At 45.0% G+C, this 19192-nt stretch overlaps 1 protein-coding gene across 1 annotated transcript in view; it reads right to left on the reverse strand.

Moving 5' to 3' along the window:
* PLG (plasminogen) overlaps positions 1–19192 on the reverse strand; it is a 131044-nt gene that overhangs the window by 89278 nt on the left and 22574 nt on the right. Inside the window, exons 8-10 of the mRNA XM_056563615.1 lie at positions 8318–8457; positions 8035–8155; positions 7531–7649 (exon numbers count right to left, since the gene is read on the reverse strand). Coding sequence (XP_056419590.1) covers positions 7531–7649; positions 8035–8155; positions 8318–8457 — 380 coding nt within the window. The remainder of the gene's footprint in view (positions 1–7530; positions 7650–8034; positions 8156–8317; positions 8458–19192) is intronic.

Consider the following 19192-nt stretch of genomic DNA (forward strand, 5'->3'; position numbering starts at 1 on the left):
TGCAACTTTGGCCATCATATACAGCTAAAATATTCCCTTTAAGAGTGTGGATAGCTTGCCTGGAATAATTTGAAGGCCTTAGTCAGATTATATCCCTACATGCAAAAAATTATTCTGGTGGGTTTGTCAACATGAGTTTAAAAATGGGAGTGAAGATCAGGTGACGGGTGAGTTTATACTATAGAGTCAGGGGTGTAAATGTTGTACAATGAAAGGTCTGTCTGCCTAATCCGTATGCCCTGACTGTTTAATTCCACCCATCACCTGATATTCACTCCAGAGCTCACATCCATCTGACTGATTCACTGAATTGCCAGACAAACTATAAATCTGCATATGTCAGGAATGGAAACACATATTAGGAACTGTAAAAAGGTATGTGATCAGGCTACTCTAAGCTAGTTAATGACAATGTAATCTGATTTTTGGAAGGTTGCCTAAAGGTTCTCTATGACACTATGGTTTGCAAATTGAAAATAATTACTTAAAACAACATGTTGAAAAAATATATAGTGTAATAAAGTTGGTTGAGTATTCTTAATACATGATTGAACAGCATGCATATCCCAGAATTCCCAGTGGAGTGCTAAAGGATTATCAATTTCCACACAGTTATGGTGCTCTTCTCAAGCAGAAACCTTACCCCTTTGACCCACTTTGGTCTACAAATTAAATAAAATGAGTTGATTTAACTTAAAACTACATGTTGAAAACATCAAATCTATCTAGTTGGTTTAGTATTCTTGTCTTAAAACTATGGTCTGCAAATTTACTAAGTCTCTTTTGAGTGTTGCTGTGTAAGAGGGGGCGTGAAAGAGGAGTTTCAAAAACTGTGATTATCTGTTGTGCGGAGTGAATCTGTGGAGTGGGTGCGACTGCCTATAGCCCACATTCTTATTTTGGGTAAGTTTTTCTCTTTTGCACATAGTGGGATAACTGTTAGAGTTTAAACACCCTTTTTCATTTTTTTTTTTTTTTTTTTTTTTCTCTGTTCCACCTCTAGGGGGAGGAGGAGTAGATTGGGCACAGGTGTATAAATCTTAGCTTGGGACTCTTATTGAGAGCTTGCTCTTTTTGAGTGTTGCTGTGTAAGAGGGGGCGTGAAAGAGGAGTTTCAAAAACTGGAGTTTGAAAGCAGGAGGTTGAGATCGCTGTGAGTTTTCATTTTTGAACCCACAAGGTCTACAAAAAATTTTAAGTGTCATTTTGACTGTCTGTTTTTTTGTGAAATCCCCATAATTAGATGGCCTCCATGTTGGAAAATGCAGTCCAATGTACATCCTGTTCAATGTATGCAATCCTTGAACAACAGTTTGAGGGTGCATATTGTTGTGCGAGATGTGTGCTAGTTGTCCGTTTGGAAGCCCAGATCCTGCATCTAGAGGGGCGACTGGCAACAATGAGAAGCATTAACAACATGGAGAGGAGTCTCCTGCTCACTGAGCAGGCACTCTCGGGAGTAGAGGTGGGGGAGGACAGTGGGACGGAGTTGCAGGACAGTCAGGCAGTTAGCTGGGTTACAGTTAGAAAGAGGGGTAGGGGAAAAAGTGTCAGGGAGGCTAGTCCTGAACTGGCACACCCCAACAAGTTTGCCCGCTTGGCAGATGAGGGGGATGCCATTACAGAGCTAGCAGAACTGCAGCAGGATACCGCCTCTGACCGCCAGGGGGGTGTCTGCTCCAGTAAGGAGGGAGGGAGGAGTACAGGGCAGGCCAGACAGGTACTAGTGGTGGGGGACTCAATTATTAGGGGGACAGACAGGGCAATCTGTCACAAAGACCGGGATCGCCGAACAGTGTGCTGTCTGCCTGGCGCACGAGTTCGGCACATCGCGGATCGGGTTGACAGGTTGTTGGGCGGGGCTGGAGAGGACCCAGCAGTCATGGTACATATTGGCACCAATGACAAAGTAAGAGGTAGGTGGAGTGTCCTTAAAAATGATTTCAGGGACTTAGGCCGCAAGCTTAAGGCAAGGACCTCCAAGGTAGTCTTTTCTGAAATACTACCAGTACCACGAGCCGCACCAGAGAGGCAGCGGGAGATCAGGGAGGTAAACAAGTGGCTCAGAAGCTGGTGTAGGAAGGAAGGGTTTGGGTTCATGGAGAACTGGGCTGACTTCGCTGTCGGTTACCGGCTCTACCGTAGGGACGGGCTGCACCTCAATGGGGAGGGTGCAGCTTTGCTTGGGGAGAAGATGGCTAGAAGGGTGGAGGAGTGTTTAAACTAGGGACTTGGGGGGAGGGAACCTACAGCAAAGAGGGGGAAGATAGTGTAGATAGAGAGGTGGGAATTATAAATGTACCTGGGGGTGGAGCGGAGGGAGGGGTTAGAATAGTTAATAGGAATAGGCTTCATAGGAAAATAAAACTTACACCCTTGAATCCCATTAACCCCAATAACATAAAGGATGGAAATGTAAAGTGTATGTTCACAAATGCCAGAAGCCTAGCAAATAAAATGGGGGAGCTTGAGGCCTTGATACTGGAGGAACATATTGATATAGTTGGGGTCACTGAGACATGGCTGGACTCCTCGCATGACTGGGCTGTCAATCTGCAGGGGTTTACATTGTTTCGCAAGGATAGAATGAACAGGAAAGGTGGTGGAGTTTGTCTGTATGTAAGAAGTGGTATGAAAGTCAGTGTGAACGATGCCATAGTGTGTGATGATTCTGAGGATGTGGAATCATTGTGGGTAGAATTACAAAAGGAGGGAAATACTGAAAAAATAATATTTGGGGTAATCTACAGACCCCCTAATATCACTGAAGAGATAGAAGTTCGGCTTCATAAACAAATAGAGAGGGCCGCCCGGGCAGGTACAGTGGTAATAATGGGAGATTTTAACTATCCAGATATAGATTGGGGTCCGGGGTTGGCTAAAACTACAAAGGGGCGACAATTCCTAAATTTATTGCAGGATAATTTTATGGGCCAGTTTGTGGAGGACCCAACAAGAAGTGATGCCTTGTTGGATCTGATCATTTCCAACAACGCAGAGCTGGTTGGTAATGTAACTGTGCGGGAAAACCTTGGTAATAGCGACCACAATATAGTTACTTTTGACTTAAAATGTAGAAAACAAAGACAGGCGGGGAAGGCAAAAACATATAACTTTAAAAAGGCAAACTTCCCTGGGCTGAGGGCTGCACTACAGGACATAGACTGGGGGGAGGTGTTCTCAAATACTGATACAGAAGGTAAATGGGACATCTTTAAATTAACTCTAAATAACTATACAGCTAAATATATACCAAAGGGGAACAAATATAAACGATTGAAACTAAATCCTACATGGCTGACAAATGAGGTTAAAAGAGCAATAAACAACAAAAAAATAGCCTTCAAAAAATACAAATCTGATGGGTCAGCGATAACATTTAAACAGTACAAGGAGCTTAATAAAATCTGTAAAAATGTAATAAAAACAGCAAAAAATCAAAATGAGAGACAGGTGGCCAAAGAAAGCAAAACTAATCCTAAATATTTTTTTAGATATATAAATGCAAAAAAACCAAGGACAGAGCATGTAGGACCCCTTAATAATGATAATGGGGAGGTTGTCACAGGCGATCAAGAGAAGGCGGAGCTACTGAATGGGTTCTTTAGTTCTGTATACACTATGGAAGAAGGAGCTGACATTGGCCAGGTCAGTGCTGGTAACACATCATGTAATGTACTGAACTGGCTTAATGTAGAGATGGTACAAGGTAAGTTAAGTGATATAAATGTAAGCAAATCCCCAGGACCGGATGGACTACACCCAAGAGTTCTTAGAGAGGTAAGTTCAGTAATATCTGTACCCCTGTTCATGATATTTAGAGATTCTCTGGTGTCTGGTATTGTGCCAAGGGACTGGCGCAAGGCGAATGTGGTGCCAATCTTCAAAAAGGGCTCTAGGTCTTCCCCAGGAAACTATAGACCGGTAAGTTTAACGTGCATTGTGGGTAAATTGTTTGAAGGACTCATAAGGGATTACATAGAGGAATACATAGGGGATAATTGTATTATAAGTGATAGCCAGCATGGGTTTACTAAGGATAGAAGTTGTCAAACCAATCTAATTTGCTTTTATGAAGAGGTGAGTAGAAGCCTTGACAGAGGAATGGCTGTGGATATAGTGTTTCTGGATTTTGCTAAAGCATTTGATACTGTCCCTCATAGACGTCTGACAGGTAAGTTAAGGTCTTTGGGTTTGGAAATTTTAGTTTGTAACTGGATTGAACACTGGCTCATGGATCGTACCCAGAGAGTGGTGGTCAATGATTCGTACTCTGATTGGTCCCCGGTTATTAGTGGTGTACCCCAAGGTTCAGTACTGGGACCGCTGTTGTTTAATTTATTTATCAATGATATAGAGGATGGTATTAACAGCTCTGTTTCTATCTTTGCAGATGACACCAAGCTTTGTAGCACGGTACAGTCTATAGAGGATGTGCATAAGTTACAAGATGACTTGGATAGACTAAGTGTCTGGGCATCCACTTGGCAAATGAGGTTCAATGTGGATAAATGTAAAGTTATGCATCTGGGTACTAATAACCTGCATGCATCGTATGTCTTAGGGGGGATTAAACTGGCAGAGTCACTGGTAGAGAAGGATCTGGGTGTACTTGTAGATCACAGACTACAGAATAGCATGCAATGTCAGGCTGCTGCTTCCAAAGCCGGCAGGATATTGTCATGTATCAAAAGAGGCATGGACTCAAGGGACAGGGACATAATACTCCCCCTTTATAAAGCATTGGTACGGCCTCACCTGGAATATGCTGTTCAGTTTTGGTCACCTGTCCATAAAAGGGACACTGCGGAGTTGGAAAGGGTGCAGAGACGCGCGACTAAACTAATATGGGGCATGGAACATCTTAGCTATGAGGAGCGATTAAAGGAGTTACAATTGTTTAGTCTTGAGAAGAGACGTTTAAGGGGGGATATGATAAACGTATATAAGTATATTAATGGCCCATACAAAAAATATGGAGAAAAACTGTTCCAGGTTAAACCCCCCCAAAGGACGAGGGGGCACTCCCTCCGTCTGGAGAAAAAAAAGTTTAGTCTCAAGGGGCGACACGCCTTCTTTACCGTGAGGACTGTGAATTTATGGAACGGTCTACCTCAGGAACTGGTCACAGCAGGAACAATTAACAGCTTTAAAACAGGATTAGATACATTCCTGGAACAAAATAAGATTAATGCTTATGAAGAAATATAAAATCTCATCCCTTCCCCAATATCGCGCCACACCCCTACCCCTTAATTCCCTGGTTGAACTTGATGGACATATGTCTTTTTTCGACCGTACTAACTATGTAACTATGTAATTAGCCAAACAAATTAAGTTAATCAAATAGTTGCCAAATTTTTTACGTTAACCGGACCAATATTTTTTTACAGTGTATAAAGGGACAATAAGTCTACTCAACAAGGCATTTCTCCAAACAATCAATTCTCCAGGATATGTTGAAGGACCATACTACACACGCAATCCTGATGGGAGATAAGATTAGTAAAGAATGCGAGGCTTTCATTAAAGTACACCACCATACAGACATAAAGAAGGTAATGGAATATATCTTGGATGAGCTCTTCGAAGATCTCAAGGGATTTATTGAGCCTGCTGTGGCACAACTAAATACTCAAAGTGTCTACACCAAGTGTTACATTGCATTTCATTTGTCTCCTTTTTGGCTGAGGATTAAATTGTAGGTAACACTTGCATATAGCTTAGTACAGATCTTAGCCTTCTGTAACCAGTCAAAATAGCGTAAACCGAGGGTAGAATTTGGAGTGGCGCAATCCAGGCCTCCAGAGTTTATTCCCAGAACTTGCACTTTGTTTGGTCAGTATGATCTGATATCTTTATACAGTATTGTTATCCACTGTGATCAGGGCCAGGGTATGAGTAGGAAATATTTAGTTAGCAGCTACGTTTGCAACATATACCAGTTGTTACAAATATAAGTTTTCCTGATTTCCTGTATTTCCTTATTGATCTAAGTACTGATTCATGTTTATACTGCCATCCTTACTATTTATAATGTATGTGTAAGTCCTGGATATGGTGTCTTTTTTGTAATGTCTGTATTTCTCCTTTCTTCTATGTTTTTTTTTAAATATAATTGTGATTCAATAAACATATACCTTTTGAATAATATTTTTTGAAGTGACTCCATATTTGTTCTTTGGTATTTTGTAATTGTGTTAGGAGTTCACTACCTACGTACCAGCATTACTTATAGGGAGTTACTATAACTTTACTATATAAGGGTTAGGGATTGCACTTCTTTATTCCTTATCTTGTTCCCTATTTCTTCTGGTGTGTTTTTTTGAGCTATTGTAGACCATACTACTACCACCACCCCCATATAATATACTAGTGCTATATGTAAGTGGGGAGCAGCACTGATGGCTTAGGGACGCAAAAGTTGAATTGGGGTTGTGAACCGAAAAAGTTTTCATGCTTTTTGTTCATGAAAAAAGAAGCCATCTCTATCTCTCAGGGATAGAGCATGTTGGCTCAGTGGCTAGCACTGTTGCAGCACAAGGGTTCTAACCAAGGGCAACATATGCATGAAGTTTGTATGTTCTTCTTGTGTTTGTGGATTCCTCTGAGCTCTTCAGTTTCCTCCCACACTCAAAATCATACTGATAGGTTAATTTAGATTGTGAATGCAATTGGGGAAAGAAGCTAATGTTAGTGATGACAATTTCTGTACAGTGCTGTGCAAGATGATACTAAAAGACCAAGTTCACACTTAGAAAGCTCCAAAAGTAAAAATTCCATCCAGGGCTTCCAAGTGCAGCCAGCGTCGACTGATTTAGGAGTGCACGGACATTGCTGGATTGCTGGCGGTGGAATTTCAGTGGCGGAATATCCACTGCTAAAATTCCTTAGTGTGCACTGTGCATCGGATTCTTATTGCCAGCAATGGGGCTCTACTGCACCGGAATTTCCAAGCATAACTTCAAAATGGAATTCTGCTTGGAAATTCCGTACTGTGTACCTACCCTAAGATGGAAAAAAAAAGGTCTAGTTGCCCATAGAAAACAATCAGATTGTGTCTTTAATATTTTCAGAGACCTTTTTAAAAAGGAAAGCTGGTAGGTTGCTATGGGCAACTGCACCACTTTTTACCTGCACAGGTTTTGATAAATCTTGTATATTTATACATTAATAAAATATAATTTAAGTAGATAGGGTATTGAAACGACAAGCAGCAGGTCAGTTCACACCTCTGAATCTCTGTGCGGAATTCTGCATTGAAATTCTGCACAGAATTTCTGGAGCAGCAGAGCCCCATTAAATTAAATGGGATTCTGCTGCACTGTGTATATGGTGGAATTTCCATGCCAGATGTTCCTGGAAAGAAATTCTGATTTCGATGTCTACAGAAAGAATGAACCTGTTTCTGGTCTCTGCAATTCAGAAGTGTGAACATAGCCTTAGACATCTGTGAGCTGCAAAAATCTCTGTTTGCTGCATTCTAAAAACCATCAGAATCAGAGTCAGAGTCAGAATAACAAAACTTACTGCAGCGTGGAATATTACAGAATTCCCATCGTGTGTTGGGATCAGTAGTAAAACACCATGGTCGTGGTTCTCCATCTGGGTTGCGACAGTAATTATTTATTAGATTCTTCTCTGGAATGCTAAAACAGAAGATTAAACTTTTTCCTTATACAGTAATATTTCTGATAAATAAATATATCCCTATTTAAAATACACAAACATATTGATATCTGGAATTTATGTAGCTTTTAGATATGTTTTTGAACAAATTCTGACAAATATTTTCTCAGAATGGAAAATTAAACAAATTATGGACACTAACAAGAAGAATCTTTCCATTATAGTTTTTATCTGTGTTAGTTCCACTCCTGGTTTTGGTTAAAAATACTGAGCACTAGGCTTCTATAGCTGTCAGGAATTCAACCTTGAACATGTATTTTAGTTACGTGAAAATGTTTGTGTAAATGCAAAATAAATACAAGCACAAGACAGCAATGTACCTAGTACTACTGGATTTCTTTTTACCTTTCAGGTTTATAGCCATGAGCATGGGGTTTTTGTGAATCCCAGGCTTGACACTGCAATCCAGACTTTGTCTTTGAAATTTCACCTCTATAATTTTCTCCATTACAATGAAAACATTCCTCTGCAAAAAAAAAAAAAAAAAAATGTAAAACAGTGTTATTTTTTTTTCACCCATCCTTGATTATCAAGCCCCCAAGATGCTCACCCAACATGTATTCTCTCTAATAATAATGAAACAATATTATATTGTATTCTATAAATACGGTAAGTACAAACATCTAACCTTCACATTGGGTAATGTCACAAAACTCAAAGCGTTGATTTGGGTCTGTAGTATAACACCAGGGGCCATTTGGATCACCATCTGGATTTCGGCAAAAATTTGCGTCTAGTCCAGCATCTGGAAAATTTGTAGGGGTATAGCTGGAAAACACAATAGTTATATGATTTACAATTATATCAAACGAACAAAATAATCTACGAAAGTATGATAATTTTAAAGTACTGCAAGAAATTGCCATTCTTTACAACTAGCTGAGTACCCAGCGTTGCCCGGTTTTTCCTTCCTCATCCTTGTTGGGGAGGAAAATAAACAAAGGAGGAAGCTTTTGACTTCATATCCCATCCTCATATATTGTTGTCATATCCCGACCTCCTATCCCGTCATCATATCCCGACCTCCTATCCCGACCTCCTATCCCGTCCTCCTATCCAGTCCTCCTATCCCCTCCTCCTTTCCGGTCCTCATATCTCGACCTTCTTTCCCATCCTCCTATCTCGACCTCCTATCCCCTCCTCCTATCCCGACCTCCTATCCCGTCGTCCTATCCTGTCCTCCTATCCCGTCCTCCTATCCCGTCCTCCTATCCCATCCTCCTATACCGTCCTCCTATCTCGACCTCCTATACCGACCTCCTATCCCGACCTCCTATCCCGTCCTCCTATCGCGTCCTCCTTTCGCGTCCTCCTATCCCGATCCTCCTATCCCGGTCCTCCAATCCCGGTCCTCCTATCGCGTCCTCCTATCCCGTCCTCCTATCCCGACCTCCTATCCCGTCCTCCTATCCCGACCTCCTATCCCGACCCGTAATATGTGTACCAGTTATTGAAATATCTCCAGCCGTACGGAAGTTATGTGGGAACATACATTTCCCATTGATTTGCATGAGACTTTAAACAAAAACCCCAACCCTCACAAATGGGGGTAGTTAAGGGTTAAATTAACTATCCTATATTTTAAGTGGACATATGAGTAACATGTGACCAAGTATTATCGAAATATCTCCAGCCCTTTGGAAGTTACGCAGTAACATATATTTCCCATTGACTTGTATGGGACTTTAAACATAAACCCTGCCCCTGGCAAATAAGGGTGAGTAAGGGTTAAATCACCTATCATATGTTTGTTGTTGACATAAGTAACATGTGTGCCAAGTTTCATGTTAATATCTTTAGCCGTTTGGACGTGATGCTGGAACATACACACATACAGACATACATACTCTAATAGGTGGCCTTGACGTGGCGAGTGGGCTTGTACTTTTTGATCAAAAATGTATACTAACAACCCTTTAGTTTTTGATATTATGCTGAGAAGCAATCAGATCATTATACAAGATTATAGATGTGCACCATGTCTGTTTTCTACCCGAATTCACACTGTGTTTTCTATCACTTCCTTTTTTTTGTTTGAACATGTGCTGCACTCTTCCCCACCCCCTCAGCCCAACCCTATATAAGTAGTAGTTAGCTACACAAGGGCCATTTCTTTCCTAGCAGCCTCCCAGTCAGACTGGGAGAGCATGGTAAGTGAGCTATTACACCTTGTTCACACTGGTGTGGTGCTGTGCGGCATCCGTTGCTACCGTGGCTCCGTGTCTGCGGGGAGGTGCGACCCATAGACTGGTTTGAGTGGCATTGGGGCCGCTCTGCCAGTGGGTTGTTTTCCCCCCCGTGGGCACTGGTGTCGCGGCGGTGGTGGTCGCCGGACAGTGCTACGCCATTTTATACTAGGGACGTTAGGGACCCACTCTAAATAGGTGGCCTTGACGTGGCGAGTGGGCTTGTACTTTTTGATCAAAAATGTATACTAACAACCCGTTAGTTTTTGATATTATGCTGAGAAGCAATCAGATCATTATACAAGATTGTAGATGTGCACCATGTCTGTTTTCTACCCAAATTCACATACATACATACACACACACACACGTTGAGTTATATATATATATAGATAGATTGCTTATATAGTGCCAAGTTGCTGACAGTGCTGGATCGATTGTGCAGCCCTTTAAATATTTATAATTTTTGTCTGGATATAACCTGTTTGCACAGAGCGATGTGCTTCTGAAAACCATACTTTAAATGGGGGCACAAAAGATCCAATCAGTTACAAGTAGTTTAGCAATTTCTGTTTAATCTTTGGCTGTTTAGGGCATTACTAAGTAATCACTTTGTTTAGTTGCTGATCTAATAGTAAACGTTTACATACATGATGGCAACAAAACTTGTCTATGTGCTCCACTTTTCCTCTAGACAGGTTTTAATAAATTTTCCCCCTCGGCAGAAATGTTATTAACCTCTTCAGGACATAGGGCGTATGGATACGCCCTGAATCCCGAGTCCTTAAGGACCGAGAGCGTATCCATACGCCCGTGGGAATTCCGGCCCCCAGCGCTAGCCGGTTGGGGACCGGAGCCGGATGCCTGCTGAAATCGTTCAGCAGGCATCCCGGCATATCGCCCAGGGGGGTCATTATGCCCCCCCATGTCGGCGATCGCCGCAGATCGCTGGACAATTCAGTCCAGCGATCTGCGGCGATTCCGGGTCAATCGGGTCTCCAGTGACCCGGTGACCCGGAATTACTGGCTGTTCGGGGCCGTCTCTGACGGCCCCGAACAGCCAGAGCCTGCAGGGGTGAGGTGGCACTGGTGCCACCTCACGATCGCCCTGATTCGTCGGCCGGATTACCGGCCGACCAATCAGGGCGCCTGCTGCGGGTGTCACTCCCGCACCCGCTCCGCCCCTCTTCTGGAGGACGTGAGCGGGTGCGGGACGTGCACCCCGGGTGCTGGGGACCCCGATCCCCGGCGCCCCTGTTGGGATCGGGGCCCCAGGAGCAGCTGCGGCGGCGGGACTGACCTGCAGCGTCTGGATCGTTGGAGGTGAGTGACAGCCTCCTGCCTCCTGTAGTTATGCAACAGCAGGAGGCAGACCACCACAACTCCCAGCATTCCCTTATGGGCATGCTGGGACTTATGGTTTTGCAACAGCTGGAGGCACATTCTTTCTATGGAAAAGTGTACCTTCAGCTGTTGTCTAACTACAACTCCCAGCTTGCACAAACAGCTAAAGTGCATGCTGGGAGTTGTAGTGGTGCATCTGCTGGTTGCATAACTACAACTCCCAGCATGCCCGTTGGCTGTCGGTGACTGCTGAGAGTTGTAGTTTTGCAACAGCTGAAGGCACACTGGTTGTGAAACTCAGAGTTTTTTTTTACCTAACTCAGTGTTTCACGACCGGTGTGCCTCCAGCTGTTGCAAACTACAACTCTCAGCAGTCACCGTACACCATGCACCGCACATGCTGGGAGTTGTAGTTTTGCAACAGCTGGAGGCACACTGGTTGTGAAACACTGAGTTAGGTCACAAACTCAGTGATACAGAACCAGTGTGCCTACAGTTGTTGCAAAACTGCAACTCTCAGCAGTCACCGACAGCCAACGGGCATGCTGGGAGTTGTAGTTATGCAACAGCTGGATGTCCCCCCCCCCAATGTGAACGTACAGGGTACACTCACATGGGCGGAGGATTACAGTAAGTATCTGGCTGCAAATTTGAGCTGCCGCAAACTTTCTGCTGCAGCTCAAATTGCCAGCGAGAAACTACTGTGAACCCCCGCCCGTGCGACTGTACCCTAAAAACACTACACTACACTAACACAAAAAATAAAATAAAAAGTAAAAAACACTACGTATACACATACCCCTACACAGCCCCCCTCCCCTCCCCAATAAAAATGAAAAACGTCTGGTACGCCACTGTTTCCAGAACGGAGCCTCCAGCTGTTGCAAAACAACTCCCAGTATTGTCGGACAGCCGTTGACTGTCCAGGCATGCTGGGAGTTTTGCAACAGCTGGAGGCACCCTGTTTGGGAATCACTGGCGTAGAATACCCCTATGTCCACCCCTATGCAATCCCTAATTTAGGCCTCAAATGCGCATGGCGCTCTCACTTTGGAGCCCTGTCGTATTTCAAGGCAACAGTTTAGGGTCACATATGGGGTATTGCCGTACTCGGGAGAAATTGTGTTACAAATTTTGGGGGGTATTTTCTGCTTTTACCCTTTTTAAAAATGTAAAATTTTTGGGAAAACAAGCATTTTAGGTAAAAAAAAAAATTTTTTTTTACATATGCAAAAGTCGTGAAACACCTGTGGGGTATAAAGGTTCACTTAACCCCTTGTTACGTTCCCCGAGGGGTCTAGTTTCCAAAATGGTATGCCATGTGGGTTTTTTTTTGCTATCCTGGCACCATAGGGGCTTCCTAAATGCGGCATGCCCCCAGAGAAAAATTTGCGTTAAAAAAGCCAAATGTGACTCCTTCTCTTCCGAGACCTGTAGTGCGCCAGCAGAGCACTTTTCACCCCCATATGGGGTGTTTTCTGAATCGGGAGAAATTGGGCTTCAAATTTTTAGGGGTATTTTCTGCTATTACCCTTTTTAAAAATAAAAAAATTTTGGGAAAACAAGCATTTTAGGTAAAAAATTTTTATTTTTTTTTTACATTTGCAAAAGTCGTGAAACACCTGTGGGGTATTAAGGTTCACTTTATCCCATGTTACATTCCCCGAGGGGTCTAGTTTCCAAAATGGTATGCCATGTGGTTTTTTTTTTGCTGTTCTGGCACAATAAGGGCTTCCTAAAGGTAACATGCCCCCCAAAAACCATTTCAGAAAAACGTACTCTCCAAAATCCCCTTGTCGCTCCTTCCCTTCTGAGCCCTCTACTGCGCCCGCCGAACACTTTACATAGACATATGAGGTATGTGCTTACTCGAGAGAAATTGGGCTACAAATACAAGTAAAAATTTTGTCCTTTTACCCCTTGTAAAAATTAAAAAATTGGGTCTACAAGAACATGTGAGTGTAAAAAATGAAGATTGTGAATTTTCTCCTTCACTTTGCTGCTATTCGTGTGAAACACCTAAAGGGTTAAAACGCTGACTGAATGTCATTTTGAATACTTTGGGGGGTGTAGTTTTTATAATGGGGTCATTTATGGGGTATTTCTAATATGAAGACCCTTCAAATTCACTTCAAACCTGAACTGGTCCCTGAAAAATACTGAGTTTGAAAATTTTGTGAAAAATCGGAAAATTGCTGCTGACCGTTGAAGCCCTCTGGTGTCTTCCAAAAGTAAAAACTCGTAAATTTTGTGATGCAAACAAAGTAGACATATTGTATATGTGAACCAAAAAAAATGTATTCGTAATATCCATTTTCCTTACAAGCAGAGAGCTTCAAAGTTAGAAAAATGCTAAATTTTCAAATTTTTCATCAAATTTACGGATTTTTCACCAAGAAAGAATGCAAGTATCAACAAAAATTTACCACTATGTTAAAGTAGAATATGTCACGAAAAAACAATCTCGGAATCAGAATGATAACTAAAAGCATTCCAGAGTTATTAATGTTTAAAGTGACAGTGGTCAGATGTGCAAAAAACGCTCCGGTCCTTAAGGCCAAAATGGGCTCCGTCCTGAAGGGGTTAAAGTGTCTGGGAATTAACAAAAACGTATACAGTATATGGCATTTTTATGGCACACCATAAAGTAGAAAATAAATCATACTGAACACCCCCAATCACTTGCAGCTGTCAGTTTGTTGTTCCAGATTCCTGTTTGTCACCACTTCTTCCTTGTTCCTGTGACATGTTACCCACTCGGTAGCCAATCATTGACTGAGGCGAGAAACCGCTTTGGCTGGTGATTTAGCCAAACAGTTCCTGTGGTGATCATGCATCACAGAAGCAAGAAAAACACAGTGGTGAATGGACATCGGCAGCGCCGGACCAACAGCTGCAGTGGATTGGAAGAGGTAAGTATGACTTAAGGTAATTTAGTTTAGAAAAAAGAATGCTTAGGGGCATCCTAATAACTGTGTATTAATATATCAGGGGCAGTACAGAGATCTCTCTCATGATCTATTTCTACCCAGGACTGTATCTATAACAAGGGGGCATCCTCTATGTTTAGAGGAAAGAAGGTTTATATACCAGAACAGATGGGGGTTCTTTACTGTAAGAGCTGTGAGACAATGGAACTCTCTCCCGGAGGAGGTGGTCATGGTAAACTCAGTGAAAGAGCTCAAAAGGACAACCGGATGCGCTCCGTAGCGTGATATCTCAGGATACAATGGTAACGCAACATGTGAACATGCGCTTACCAGAAATAGTTGTACTCCGTCCAAGTACAACCATGGATAAAGTTGTGATATATTAGGGTCTCTGCAGCCGCTCTACCACAAGCAAATATTCGCTTTGCAACAAATCTGGATATCGCCGCGGTTCGATTGCACAAATCACTTTATCAAATTCCATTTAGTGCGGTCCAGGCTCCAGGGTATCTAAGATAGTGACTCCACATGTCACCATATGTTCTCCTCATGCTGATGCCAGCTCCAGGCCATCTCATACTCCCACCATATGTTCTCCTCATGCTGATGCCAGCTCCAGGCTGTCTCATTCTGCTATCACATGTTCTCCTCATGCTGATGCAAGCTTCAGGCTGTGTCATTCAGCCACTATATGGTCTCCTCTTGCAGCCACCAACTCCAGACTGTGTTATTCTGCCAGATTATGGTCTCCTCATGCTGCTGCCACCTCCAGGCTGTGTCATTGTGCCGCCATGTGGTCTCCTCACGATGCTGGCACATTACATAAAACTTTTTAGGTTCATCTATTTGAAAACTTCAATTTAAATGTTCAAAAATATCTTTAATCTTTTCAATTGTGAGGCCCTATGGTCTTGTCAGGCTGTTGCCACCTCAAGGTGGGGTCATTCAGCCACTATATGGTCTCCTGATTCTGCCACCACCTCCAGGCTGTGTCATTCCGCCACTATATGGTCTCCTCTTGCTGCCACCAACTCTAGGCTGTGTCATTCTGCCCGATTATGGTCTCCTCATTGTTAGGATTCGGCTAGCTGGATGTGGATCCTCTGTGTCAGCGAGGGATTGGCGTGGACCGTGTCGGTGGACCGGTTCTAGGTTGCTTCTGGTTTTCACCAGAGCCCGCCGCAAAGCGAGATGGTCTTGCTGCGGCGGTAGCAACCAAGTCATATCCACCGGCAACGGCTCAACCTCGCTGACTGCTGAGAAGGCGTGGGACAGAAGGACTAGGCAGAGGCAAGGTCAGACGTAACAGAAGGTCGGAGGCAGGCGGCAAGGTTCGTAGTCAATGGCAATAGCAGAAGGTCTGGAAACACAGGCTTTGGACAACACTAAACGCTTTCTCTGGCACAAGGCAACAAGATCCGGCAAGGAAGTGAAGGGGAAATTACGTTATATGGTTATATGGACAGGGAGCAGGTGGAAGCTAATTAGACTGATTGGGCCAGACACCAATCACTGGTGCACTGGCCCTTTAAATCTTAGAGAGCTGGCGCGCGCGCCCTAGAGAGCGGAGCGGCGCGCGCCAGAACATGACAGCCGGGGACCGGGACGGGTAAGTGGCTTGGGATGCGATTCGCGAGCGGGCACGTCCCGCTATGAGAATCGCATCCCCATCGTGAATGTCAGTGCAGCGCTCCCGGTCAACGGGTCTGACCGGGGCGCTGCAGAGAGGAGAATGCCGCGAGCGCTCCGGGGAGGAGCAGGGACCCGGAACATTCGGCATAACAGTACCCCCCCCCTTAGGTCTCCCCCTCTTTTTGTCTCCTTGTCCCTTCAAATGAGACGAGAACATAGGGGACGCCTCTTGAGTCTCCTTCTGGAACAAAAAGAAGTCCTGGGTAGCTACACCAGCGGCAGGTAGTTCAGAAGGAATGGGAATGGGGAGGGGGGGCAGAGGGTGAAGCATGTCACAGGGCAGAGTGTCACCAGGACGGGGGCTATGAGGAGGCACGGCACAGTCCTGATAGGCCTTGGGGAGACCAGGCACAGGAGGAGACACTGAGGCCCGACAGACGGGACTGGGAGCAGACGTGATGCATTTCTTGCGGCAAGCAGGACCCCAATTCTTGATCTCCCCGGTGGTCCAGTCAAGGGTGGGAGAATGATGCTGGAGCCATGGCAGACCGAGGAGGACTTCAGAGGTGCAGTTGGGCAGGACAAAAAATTCAATTTTCTTGTGATGCAGTCCAATGCTCATAAGCAAGGGCTCTGTGCGGTAACGCACAGTGCAGTCCAACTTCACTCCGTTGACCGAAGAAATGTAGAGCGGCTTGACGAGACGGGTCACCGGGATGCAGAACCTATTCACCAAAGAGGCCAGAATAAAATTTCCAGAAGAACCAGAGTCCAAGAAGGCCACGGCTGAGAAGGAGGAGTTGGCAGAAGGAGAAATCCGCACGGGCACAGTGAGACGTGGAGAAGCAGACTTCGTACCAAGAGACGCCACACCCACGTGAGCTGGGTGCGTGCGTGCGTTTCCCAGACGTGGAGGACGAATAGGACAATCCACCAAGAAATGTTCGGTACTAGCGCAGTACAGACATAAATTTTCATCCCTACGGCGAGTCCTCTCTTCATGGGTAAGGCGAGACCGATCCACTTGCATAGCCTCCTCGGCGGGAGGCACAGGGGTAGATTGCAAAGGATACTGTGAGAGAGGTGCCCAGAGATCAAGGTCTTTTTCCTGGCGGAGCTCCTGGTGTCTTTCAGAAAAACGCATGTCAATGCGGGTGGCCAAATGGATAAGTTCTTGCAGGTTGGCCGGAATCTCTCGTGCGGCCAGCGCATCCTTGATGTTACTGGATAGGCTTTTTTTAAAGGTCGCGCAGAGAGCCTCGTTATTCCAAGATAATTCGGAGGCGAGAGTACGAAATTCGATGGCGTACTCGCCTACTGAAGAATTACCCTGGACCAGGTTAAGCATGGCAGTCTCGGCAGAAGAAGCTCGGGCTGGTTCCTCGAAGACACTACGGACTTCAGCGAAGAAGGACTGGACTGTGGATGTGGCAGGATCATTGCGGTCCCAGAGCGGTGTTGCCCAAGACAAGGCCTTTCCAGACAGAAGACTAACTACGAACGCCACTTTAGACCGTTCTGTAGGAAATTGGTCCGACAACATCTCCATATGTAGGGAACATTGAGACAGGAAGCCACGGCAGAGTCTAGAGTCCCCATCAAATTTGTCCGGCAGGGACAAGCGGAGGCTAGGAGCGGCCACTCGCTGAGGAGGAGGTGCAGGAGCTGGCGGAGGAGATGGTTGCTGCTGTAGCAGTGGCAGAAGTTGCTGTAACATGGCGGTCAACTGCGACAGCTGCTGTCCTTGTTGGGCAATTTGCTGCGATTGCTGGGCGACCACCGTGGGTAGGTCAGCGAGACTTGGCAGCGGCACCTCAGCGGGATCCATGGCCGGATCTACTGTTAGGATTCGGATAGCTGGATGTGGATCCTCTGTGTCAGCGAGGGATTGGCGTGGACCGTGTCGGTGGACCAGTTCTAGGTTGCTACTGGTTTTCACCAGAGCCCGCCGCAAAGCGGGATGGTCTTGCTGCGGCGGCAGCAACCAGGTCGTATCCACCGGCAACGGCTCAACCTCGCTGACTGCTGAGAAGGCGTGGGACAGAAGGACTAGGCAGAGGCAATGTCAGACGTAGCATAAGGTCGGGGCAGAGGGCAAGGATCGTAGTCAATGGCAAAAGCAGAAGGTCTGGAAACACAGGCTTTGGACAACACTAAACGCTTTCTCTGGCACAAGGCAACAAGATCCGGCAAGGAAGTGAAGGGGAAGTGAGGTTATATGGACAGGGAGCAGGTGGAAGCTAATTAAACTGATTGGGCCAGGCACCAATCACTGGTGCACTGGCCCTTTAAATCTTAGAGAGCTGGCGCACGCGCCCTAGAGAGCGGAGCCGTGCGCGCCAGAACATGACAGCCGGGGACCGGGACGGGTAAGTGGCTTGGGATGCGATTCGCGAGCGGGCGCGTCCCGCTATGCGAATCGCATTCCCATCGTGAATGTCAGTGCAGCGCTCCCGGTTAGCGGGTCTGACCGGGGCGCTGCAGAGAGGAGAACGCCGCGAGTGCTCCGGGGAGGAGCAGGGACCCGGAGCGCTCAGCGTAACACTCATGCTACTGCCACCTACGGACTGTGTCATTCATCCACTATATGGTCTCCTCATGCTGCCGCCACCTTCATGCTGTGTCATTCAGCCACTATATGGTCTCCTCATACTGATGCTACCTCCTGGCTCTGTCATTGTGCCACTCTGCAACAGTGATTCTAATAGCGACGCCTCTAATCTGCATGTCATACTGAATAACAGTATTATATCATTAATACAGCACGCTCCCTATGTGTGCTACAGCAAGGCAAAATGTTCTACACACCTTGTATCATGCTCTATGTAGCTCAGAAATAGCCATTTCTAATAGTGATTCAGCGAATTGGCTAAATCAAATTTTTCAAAAATGTGCTCATCTCTAGTAATAACATTACAGGTTATGGATACTAGATTTATAGGGACAGAAGGATGATCCGGAGATTTATTCTGATTGGAGTCGGGAAGGAATTTTTGCCTTCCTCTGGATCAACTCAGTAGGAACTCAGTATGGACTCAATAGGGATATAGGTTGAACTTGATGGACTCTGGTCTTTTTTTCAACCTTATGAACTATGTTACTATAGACACAGACCAACAGAAACAGCGCTCGGCACAGCTGAAAAAGTCTGCTCCACTTGTGTAGATGAGACAATGGAACCCAATGTAGCAGATCATACCATTATGGGGTGCTCAATTCTGGGAAATGCTATACATCAACAATGAAATAGTAAAATTCAAGAATGGCACTCACCCGTCTGGCAAAGAATCAGTGTCGTTTATTGTGCAACCAAAAACATACAGCAAGGCAGCATCCTGGGAGAGGGACGCTGACAAGGTAAGTGATCGCTATTTTGCACACCTCGCGTGCTTCATCCGAACACCTGGTGGT

This window comes from Hyla sarda, chromosome 3 (assembly GCF_029499605.1).
Source record: "Hyla sarda isolate aHylSar1 chromosome 3, aHylSar1.hap1, whole genome shotgun sequence".
NCBI lineage: Eukaryota > Metazoa > Chordata > Amphibia > Anura > Hylidae > Hyla > Hyla sarda.